Source organism: Wolffia australiana, chromosome 4 (genome assembly GCF_029677425.1).
Source record: "Wolffia australiana isolate 7733 chromosome 4, ASM2967742v1".
NCBI lineage: Eukaryota > Viridiplantae > Streptophyta > Magnoliopsida > Alismatales > Araceae > Wolffia > Wolffia australiana.
Window position 1 is genome coordinate 16,763,257 of NC_135838.1, and position 10,789 is coordinate 16,774,045.

General features: G+C 37.3%; 2 protein-coding genes across 2 annotated transcripts; both read left to right on the forward strand.

Moving 5' to 3' along the window:
* The first annotated feature begins 6,384 nt into the window (after positions 1–6,384).
* LOC144702109 (Tetratricopeptide repeat (TPR)-like superfamily protein) lies at positions 6,385–8,746 on the forward strand. Its single transcript, XM_078573997.1, has 3 exons — positions 6,385–6,764; positions 7,236–8,500; positions 8,607–8,746. Exons 1-2 carry the CDS (start codon positions 6,405–6,407, stop codon positions 8,484–8,486), a joined length of 1,611 nt encoding a protein of 536 aa, XP_078430123.1. The 5' UTR covers positions 6,385–6,404; the 3' UTR covers positions 8,487–8,500; positions 8,607–8,746.
* Positions 8,571–9,397, forward strand: LOC144702110 (chaperone). Its single transcript, XM_078573998.1, has 2 exons — positions 8,571–8,751; positions 8,913–9,397. Exons 1-2 carry the CDS (start codon positions 8,639–8,641, stop codon positions 9,091–9,093), a joined length of 294 nt encoding a protein of 97 aa, XP_078430124.1. The 5' UTR covers positions 8,571–8,638; the 3' UTR covers positions 9,094–9,397.
* The last annotated feature ends 1,392 nt before the right edge of the window (positions 9,398–10,789 follow it).

Below are 10,789 nucleotides of genomic sequence, written 5' to 3' on the forward strand. Positions count from 1 at the left end.
AATGATCATGATCCGATGGCTCTGATGCGGCCACGTAGCGCACCTCTTGCAAATGAGGTTAGTCCAATGTGGGAAAATTTTTGAATAATTTGGGCTATAAAAATGGGGAACATCTAAACCCTTGGAAATTGCGCACACATGCGCCCCTTTCTCCTCTCATATGTGCACACATGTGCACACACATGTATACACATGCGCACACATTTGTGCCCTATCCACAACAACTCTGCTCTTGTGCTTGTGATGGCGCGACGTCCAGCATCAGCTTGCTACCCTGGCATGCCACTTAGGCGCTCTTACAACGTCATCCCATTAGAAATGGGCCCCTTTTGCAATTTTTTTAACTCTGAAAAACACTTGGAAAATATTCAATAAATTCCAGAAATTTTTTTAAAATTCAAACTTAAATATTTTTGAAATTACAACTTCTTATTAAAAAAAAAATCACCAAATTAAATCTTTAAATGTATTATTCACTAAAATCATAAAGACCTCAAAATATCATTATTTTAATGTAAAGAGTGGTTATTTAGTGAATTTATCTATTTTTGGAGAGATTACTGAAAATTCATGATAACATGCATACATGAGCTCAATTATGCGCTAGAATGCATGAATTAAGCATGAATTAACATGATTATTTGTGTGTTATTTAATTATCAAAAGAAAAATTTTAGAAATTTAGATCAAATATGCTAGAGATCAACAACTCTCATTGTCACTTTCTGCAAGATCCGAGTGGTGCTTTTTCTCAAAGAATCTTGATCAAACTTGAACCCTCTCTCCCACACTATTTTAGAACAAAATTTAGTGAAGAAATATGATGTACTATGCCTCCAAAAACATGTTGGGAACATAAATCTAAGATAGGATAGAAAATTGAGGGGAGGAATGAAAATAAGAGTTCCAAAATTCGCCAAGACTTTGGATTTACTTCTGCGGGTTGGGAGGTCTAGGTTTACTTGATTTCTAGCCTAGAAACATGTGCTTCCATTACCATATTTGTAAGTAGACTTTTAAAATTCAAATTGTTCATTTGTTCCATCATTACTGCCTTTTTAGTCCCAATTCTTAAAAATGGGCTTGAAGAATAAACATTTTTGTTTAATGTGTCTTTTCTGGTTCAGGACATGGCTTGGGTTACTCCCATTTGTATCAAAAATTCCCTAAGTCATATCTTTCACATAAAACTCCATGAAGATGCGAGAAAAAAAATTTTGACTCCTGATTTAAATGGGGTTAGTTTCAGAAATTAATAAAAGTCTTTTTAGGCATAGTCCCTTGATGAATAAAAATATATAGATTGAAATTAGAAAATTTTATTATTTTATTTAATTTAACCTTAAATAATGCATAATTCAAGTACAAACTTCAGTAAGTGGTATATTTCTACTGACCAATTTTATTTTATCAGATGGATTCAAGGATTTTGAGGGGCAGCACTACTTCAGGTTCAAAATCTTAGGCTACATGAATGCGATACAGTAAAATAGTCTTAGTAAGATTCAAGTTCATGACATAACATGTATATTATTTTTCAAATTATTAATTTGTGATATCGAAGAGAAATTATTTAAAAATAGCTCATGAGCTTGCTATAAAAAAGTATCAACCTAATCAAAATGATATTTCTCATAGATACATCTATTGGTACTCAATTCACTCTTGTATCTAGATTTAATTTGAGTCTATTGATTTTAAATAATGATGAATTGTCACTTAGCATTGAACTTTGTTTGAAGGTAATTACTGTGTACATCCAATAAATCCAGGCAATATTTTAAAATATATACTTAATCATTAAATTTTCAAATTTTCCCCGTAATCCAACATAGTTTCATACTAGGTCAATGATCAAATATTATGAATATCACAAATCATAATGTGATATCAATTATTCATTTTGATAAGAAATTAATTTTTTAAATTCATTTGGCGGTTGATTTTTCCAATTAAGGAGTTGATTATATTTTTAAATTCCTAAGCTTTTTTAACATATGATAAGTATGAGTAGTGGGTGAAGATGTTTTTTATAAATGTAAATGAGATTGAGTGGAATTGAAGATTTAGATGATGAATAAATATAATAAATAATTGAACTAATTCAGGGGAAAATGGCTAATGAAGTTGTGAGACAAGATATAAATTTAATTAAATGTATGATTTTTCTGGGCATATGATAAACTACATCTCAAGCATCGAACATATCCACTTGAGTTCATGAAACATAGAAACTTACTTATATAACATAAGAACAATGAAGGATGCTGAATTTTACCGCCCTCTACCTTCAGCCATACTCCTTCCAACATCTCCATGTAAAAGGGATCATACCTCCTTACTCACCCATTATGTCACAGAAACCAAATAAATAAATGCTCATTCTTTCAAAATCAATTTTTAAAATATTAATACGGAGCCAATAGTTTTTTTTACTCTTGTCAGTGAATTTTGGGTCCTCGCCTAGAGTAAATTTGAAAAAGAGAGAAGAAAAAATCATATGAGGGATTTTTATGCCCTAAATTTTCACTCATTTATGTTAAGTATTTTCCTCGTTTATTTAATTGTTTTGGCACAGTATCATTCCCCAATTTTTTATCTTTATCTTTGTCTTTTCTTATCCCTAATACATCATTTTTTAATTTTATAGGGAGCCATCGAGGGTTGCATTTTGAGAATGTAAATCACTTTTATGATACTTGTGATATGAGATGGACAACAATGATGGAGATTCATTCATGGACCAAGACTTTTATGCATCACGGTCATGGGCTCATTGTGCATTGCTTCTAGGTGCTCACTCTTTTGGGTTAAGTGTGCTCCAAGCCCAGGAATGCTTTGGCAATGAAACTTAAGGGGGACATGTCTATGTGCATCTAGGGGCTTGGAAATGTAATTGGGATGAAGTTAAAAAATGTTGGAGATTAAGGTTGTGCACGGCAACATGTTTCCTAAACCTGATTCCAAGCATAGTGCAGTATAAAGTTAACCAACATTGGTGAAAATAATATCCAGGGAGGCTTCATAATCTTTAATACACACAGAGGATACATAAATAAGATCATGAAAAACAGAAAATGAATATTATTCATCACATCTTGTACCATGACTTTTAACATAACGGAGTACAATAAAAAGGGGTCAGAAGTCATCAACAAAGAGTGATTCCCTTCAAGTATCTGAAAATGATCTGTCTAAATCAGGTATGTGGAGGGTGGTGATGAACTCAAGTTTTGGATATTTAATTGTCATTTTATTTGAGTAAATCAGTAAAAAATCATAAACCTTTACTCCGCCTACTAAACTAGAAGCAATTCTCAGATATAATGTTTAGATGGATAGAGGATTCCATTTATGAATACAACAGTATATAAATAGATAAAACAGAGAAGAATCTGCGCTAAGAATTTCTGACAATAGCTCGTCCTAGATTGTCTTTTATCATGATTTCAAGTTGAATCATTTTTTTTCGACTGATTTTCTCTCCCCTCCTTGATTTTTCTTGGAGATTACCGGCAGAGCAAGCATTATTTGGAAACCCAAAAAATTGTAAAACCCCTTCAATGATTCCTAAATATACATTTTAAACCACAAAATCTTTAAATGTCTCTGGATATAATGACAAAAGTCTAAAATATATATTTATATATTAAAAGTCTTTTATTTATAATCTAACACCAAAAAATGTTAATGATGTGTTAAGGCTTCGAAAATATTTTCTTTACAAATTTGATTCTTAACAAATCATTAAAAAATACTAAAATTTCCATAAAATTATAATATTATTCTGAAAATATATTTTATGAATTTTATATGGATGAAATATATATCTAGTAAATTTCATGGCAAGAAAAATGGAAAATTCATGATATTAATCTAAGATATTGTGTTCTATCAGGTAAATATATAATAAAGTCACAAGTTATCTGGGGAAAACTAGGTAGGTATGCGAGGTTTTGACATCCAACTAGGTAGGTATGTGAGGGATAAGATTTTTATGTGTGTGTGGTTTCATTATGCCTCCCAGGACATCCTCCCATTCGCAATATCATGGAATCACCATTTTACTTTAATGAAATCAAGTAGAATTCGTCAAATAAAAATAAAATCATAAAATTGAGATTTAGGGGAAAATATTTATGTGGCATAAAAAATTAATATAAAAATGATAACACTCATAATAAAATATTGAACTCTATATAGCATATAAATATACCAACTAGATGATGAATATGGCATACAAATATACCTGCATAAATGCATAGCATTAAAAAGAAATGGATTATGTATATAAGTTATCACATTATCATTAGTAGTGATATGTGAAGGGACAGTCAACAGGATTCCATCATCATGTTATCATTATCTTCTTCAAGGAACATGAAAATAAAAAAAATCACTAAAAGTTTCTCTTACATACTGCATTGTATGGTAGTCTACGTGCAATTTATTTATTTTTAGAATTCTACAAGCATACAAACTTGAAGAAAATATTTATTAGTTCTTAAACATAGATTTTTCTCTCAATTCCATAGAGACATGGCTTCATCCCACTATGCATTATATTTTTAGATTTTTTATTTTTTTATTTTAATATATGAACCTTTAAAGTATGTGACACACAAAATGAACAAAGTAGATGTTTATTGTCGATTTGTGTTTTCCCCCCATCGTTTGTTAGGATCCTACTGTATTTTATCATTATATGTTCATTTTCTATATGATTTAAGACAAAATAAGGAATCCCCTTGAATGCAACGACTCATTTCCCTGTTCATGTGAATACAAGAGCTTCAAGGGGTGAGAGGTGACTTAAAATTTCTTTCATAACCATATGCTGACAAGTTTAGTCAAATAATTTGATGAAATGTTATCACATTGTAGTGACAATCATTACAGAGTTTGAAGGCTCAAAGGAGTATCATTCCCAAATAATATTGCATCTTTGCCATAATATCAGATTTCATACTTATAAATACGAGTTCTGAGAGCTTGTGTGTGTGGTCCTTTTCTGAGAAAACAAACTAGAGGTGAAATCAAACTACCTTTCTCTGATTAAGACTAAAGGATGTTCCTGGGAATTATGATATTTTCCTGGAGTGTGAGCAAATATATCATGTCGATTGCTCAAGCGTACTTTGGCTATATCACGTGGAGCTAATTTTTTTTTTCGGTCTTCTAGTCCGAACAGGTGGGTATACTCCTTGCTTCTGGGGACATTGATCTGAAGCTCGAGTATGTTTCTTGCACTGTTTTTCTTTTTACCATGACTAATCAATTGATTTGATGTAGGCATCATCTTCAGATAACCTTCGGAACCTTCCCCCTTTGCCATCTAACTAGTTGTTACTCGGGATCCCAAGCACCAGTTTTCTATTCATAGAGAGATCCAATCGTCAAAATCTATAAAAGGCCATCAAGGATCAAGATCCAAACAGATAAATCTTGTTCAGAGGTACTGCCCAAGGAGAAGAAAAGGTGGCTTCTGGATAAGGGATAATGAATAGAATAGGAACCAGGCAAAATTGAATATCTAAACAAGCATCACTAGAGGGATCGGAACCACATTCGTGGGTCGACAATTTTTCTGGATCGATCTAACTGTTGGAAGCAAATGGAAAATGAATACCCAGTGGGACCAAAGAAACGGGCAGACTGATCATTAAATAGATACACATAGGTGCAAATTCTGACATTTTGTCACAATGTGCTCTTATGCAAACAATGCTTGGGCTTATCTGCCAACATATATCTACAGCCCTATGAACTCAAATTTATTTATTCCCAACACTTATACATGTATCCTGGTAAGATTCCGCTGGAAATAGATCAAAACATGAACATGCCATAAGTTATGAAAATACAATTAATTATTTTTTTGCGAAAGAAATTTATCAGTGATTGTGGAGAGAACATGGGTTTTTGAAAAGAAAATCATACTTCTGTATAGAGTTCCCTCGTGTCAATATCTACAACTGATATCCAGATTGGGACCAATATCATTTTCAGCACTGACTGCATCCAAACTTGCCATTACCCTAGACCTTTATGGGACAAAAAGTATGGGCGCTCTAGAGTACCCTGCTGGCTATATCCATGTCCCTTACCATTCTGGATGCAGATAATGGTATTCTCCCTGTCTTGGTTCTTTTTATAAGCCACATTACCTTCTAGATTCATTCACCTCACAATACACTTCTGTTAATATTTATGATCTACAATATCTATGATCAAGTTACATATTTGTTTATGAAACAGTGCCTTCATATGTTACAAAAATACCTATATTAAATAAAAGCAATGTCAGGTGCAGTCTACAGTCAAGTGGGTACAAATACAAGAGGGGTTAGCAAAATTCCTTTCCAATAACTACAATCAAGCAGCAGCGTTTCTCTCTGAGGGCGATGAAACTTGGGGAGGGAGTCCTCTGGTACTGCTGGAGAAGAAGAGCTGCCTTCTACGGCCGACCCATCATCCGATCCTTCGTCAGTTCTTCGGAAACGGAGCTTCTTACACCAACTATCAAGGTTTCGGCGCAAGATCCTCATCTGGGTCGGTCTTCATCTTACCCAGACTCAGAAGAACAGCAGCTGAGAGAGCGGAGAGATGTTCTTTCTCTGAGGGTGGAGAAGCTTCCAAAGGGTCGCTCCGTCTTGTCCGCATTCCAGAGATGGATGGGAGAAGGTCTTCCAATCCTCCGCAGCGACATCTTACAGGCGATTAACAGGTTGAGAAGGCTGAGCATGAACAAGAGGGCGCTCGAGGTGAAATTAGCTTCCTCGCATAGCGTCGATTTCCGGTTAGTAAGAAGTCGCCAGTTTTTCTTTCATGTCGGCTTCTCGATGTAGTAGCCGCGGTTTACTGGGTTTCTATCGTGGGTAGTCGCTGAATTGCGATTTGGGGAATTCATCTCCCAAGTAAAATAAAAACCTGACATTTATATGATATTGGACAATGTTGACTACTGAATTGACACGAAGTCCGTTGCGTAGAACCTGAATTCAGCTGCATACTTAGTATCTTTCTTGGAGTAGAGCCGTATAGTTTCTCCAACAAACTTTAGTTCGCTTAAAATTTTAATGAAAGTATTTGTGCCGATTGGATGAAGAAACACTGGATTCCATTTTTATCATTGGGTTACAAGATATCATCCGATCATTTCTACTTACAAAATCTGAGTTATCCATTACCTTGTACAAAATCAGAGTTTCAGTGTGAGGATTTGCCTTTGGCAGGTCATGGAGTGGGTGATGAGGGAGAGGCCCTACAAGCTCAAAGATCTGGACTACGCCCATCTATTGGAATTCACCATCAAGCTCCATGGTATCTCTTCTGGTGAAGAGCTCTTCTCCCGCATCCCCTCAATTTACCAGAATGAGCTGCTTTACAACAGCCTGGTCATGGCCTGCCTCGACCGGGGCGTCGTCCGGCTCTCCCTAGAGTACATGAAGAAGATGAGGGAGCTGACCCTTCCCATCTCGCCCTTCGTCTACAACCGCCTCGTCCTCACCCATTCCTCGCCTCCCCAGCGAAAGACAATCTCAAAGATTCTGACCCAGATGAGAGCAGACAATGTCCCCATGCACACCTCCACCTTCAACATCCTCCTCAAGATGGAAGCAGACGAGCACAACATCGAGGGCCTGTCGAAGCGGTTCGCCGAGATGAAGAAATCCGAGGCCGAGCCCAACGAGGTCACCTTTGCAATCCTGGCTATGGCGCATGCGGCGGCGAGGTTGAGCTCGGCTGCAGAGGCCTATGTTCAAGACATCGAGAGCACGAGATCGAGCTCGAACTGGTCAACTCTGGATGTTCTGCTCATCCTGTATGGCTGTCTGAGGAAGGAGAGGGAGCTGGAGAGAACATGGAAGGCAATTCAGGCCCTTCCCCATGTTGGGTCCCAGAGCTATAGCCTCGCCGTCGAAGCATTCGGCCGAGCCGGCCGCGTTGACCGGAGCGAGGAGATCTGGACCGAGATGAGATCGACCCGGCTGCCAAAGTCAACCAAGGAATTCAACTCTATGATCTCTGTTTACTGCAGGGCTGGGATTCTGGGGGAAACAGTCAAGTTGCTGAAGGAGATGGCGTTGACCGGCTGCGACCCGAATGCAATCACGTTCCGCCATGTGGCGCTGGGGTGCTTGAGGGCTGGGAGAAGAGCAGAGGCGATGCGGGCCCTTGATATGGGCGTTGACCGGCACGTCGGGTTCCGGGTCCGGAGGTCAACGCCATGGCTGGAGGCTACCCAGCTGATTGTGGAGGAGCTGGCGGAGGTGGGGGAGCTGGAGAGGGCCAAAATCCTGTTCAGGGAGTTCAAAGAGTGTCGCTACTCAAGGCATGCCTTTGTCCACAACGCTCTCATCAAGGCCCACATAAAGGCCAAAGCCTATGATTCCACTTTGCTGAGAAATATGATATTATGCGGGGCCAGGCCAGACGCAGAGACTTACAGCCTCGTCCGCCTAATGGAGCAGTTCAAATCCTGACCCCTTCACCCCCGGTAGTAATTGATTATCAAAATTTTTACATGGGTATTAAAAAGCCGCCGTCTTTCGATCTTTTCTCCGAGAAAATTCATCTGGGCTATTTTAATTTCGCGTTTTTAGGGTGCTGCGGAAGGCGGATTGGTGCTTCGGCAATGGATAACGTGACAGCGAGCGAGGTGGCCGGGTTTGCTGTCGGAGCTCTGCTTCTCGCCGCCACCATCGCCGCCCCCAAGGTCGACGCCTTCGTCTCTGCGTCTCAGCGAAGGTACACACCCTTCTCTCTCTTCTTTCTCCCTCTATCCATCCATGCATCCATCCATCTATCTCTCTATCTCTCTATCTATCTATCTCTCTACAACAGCTCGAATTTATCTATATCTTGATGGGTAATGAGAGAATCGAGTCTGAGAATTAATGGGTTTGCAGATCCCTTCGGATGTGCGCGAGATGCGGCGATCTGGGGGTGATACCATGTTCCAGATGCAGCAGTGGTATCGCTCGTTTACAGATTTTGGGGTCTCCCAACAGCGATAATCAGCCTTGCGCCGAGTGTGGAGCCAGCCGGCGCATCCCATGCCCTCTCTGCTCCTCCAGGAAGGATGTATGATGATGATGATGATGATGATGATACTCAGGATAGATGCTGTTCGGTGGAGATTTCTTTCCTGCCTTTTGGGCTTGGGCTTGATAGAGCGTCTGGTTCTTGGCCAGCCTGTTGAGATGAATGTGAGGTGTTTTGATTGTCTTTCTGTCTGCTTCTCTTTGTGCAGATTGGAACTAGGATACATAAAACTTTACGGAAATGAATGGGTGCTAGCATTCTGTTCAGATAAGTATTTTAATGTACAAGATGATGTAAACTCACAAATCCTTTGCCCTTGAGGAAATTCTAAGTTTGAATTTTGTGCTGATTACATGATGCTAAAATGGTGATGTTCATCTTCAAATTCCTCATTTCTAAATCCTTAGCAGTGTAACGCATATACCTTAGCATTTCATTATCCTCGCTATATGGGTGTTTGAAATTTTGGCCTCTTTCTTCTAGCCAACCTATGCATCATCTTAGAAGCCTTGGAGTTAACGAGCCTTCTTTACAACTTTTTAGGAATTGATGTAAAAGTTATAATATAATTGATGTCCTAATCTTACGTGAGCGAAGCCTCCATGGGACAAAGGAGAACTCTTGTTGTGGGATCCCACTCAGCATAGCAATATAGAACTTAGAAAAGAAGATCTTCTCAAATCATTAGGATAGTCAATAAATAATTTCACCTATCACTGGCTTTGTAAGATCTATTCTAATAAGGATTTTATGTGAATTATTTCCCCTTCTACTGTTTAGGAGTTGATGTAGTCATGTTCAAAAATATCAGAAAAGGTAAACTACATCAGAAAGATCAGTAATTATATATGAAGATCGAATTATGGAGTGGTTTTAATCCCAATGGAAATATATCGCCAGAAATATCTACTCAGCGACAAAAGTGGGTCAATTACTAAGCTTTCAAACACAAAAAGATACTTTATATTAATGAAGCATATTGACGACACATAAAGCAAGATATTCAAAATATGCAATTTGTAGCTTGCATTCAAAAGAATCTACCATCCTGTCCAATTTTCGGTGTTTTTACAGTATCAATCTAATTGAATAATCCACAATTACTTCAAATATTACATTTTTTTTTTTCTATAGACACTCGGCTTTGTTGTTTTTGATACATTTCATAACCGCTTTTTATTGTGTCATCAAAATCTAACTGAATAGGTTGGGACTAGTAGATAATTGGGAATAAATAAATAATAAAATAGGAGCATGCAAAAAATTATTGTAATAAAGTTGCACCTAGGTATATACTATTTATTTGTGGTTTATGTGTTCATGCTATAAGCTTAGAGGGGGAGGGGTGAATTTTGTTCTCTAAAATAATTACTAAATCTTTTGTAGTAACTGAGTGAGGTGTAATGTTCTTATCGAGGGAAGGAGGTCAATAGGGATGTAACATGTGTCTTATACATGTCCAGGGACAAACTCAACTACTGTATTTTGTGTCCCAGTATTCTTCTTTCATGATCACTCACTAACACTAGTGTAGATGGAAATATTGTTCCTTTTTCTTCACAATGCGGATGTAAATTCAAACATTTTTCTTGATTTTAGCTCTGTCTCTCTAATCTTTAATGATGCATTTTATTCCTTTAATCTGAAAATCATTCTCAAAGAAACTACTGGTTCACAGCAATAATAGTAAAATTCTACAATATCAGGTCATTTGTTTTATAATCTTGAAAATACAGAATCC

Coding starts and splice junctions, on each gene's coding strand:
- LOC144702109 (XM_078573997.1), top strand. CDS start 6,405: ATGAAACTTGGGGAGGGAGTCCTCTGGTACTGCTGGAGAAGAAGAGCT. Junction 6,765..7,235: donor TGAACAAGAGGGCGCTCGAG/GTGAAATTAGCT, acceptor TGCCTTTGGCAG/GTCATGGAGTGGGTGATGAG.
- LOC144702110 (XM_078573998.1), top strand. CDS start 8,639: ATGGATAACGTGACAGCGAGCGAGGTGGCCGGGTTTGCTGTCGGAGCT. Junction 8,752..8,912: donor GTCTCTGCGTCTCAGCGAAG/GTACACACCCTT, acceptor ATGGGTTTGCAG/ATCCCTTCGGATGTGCGCGA.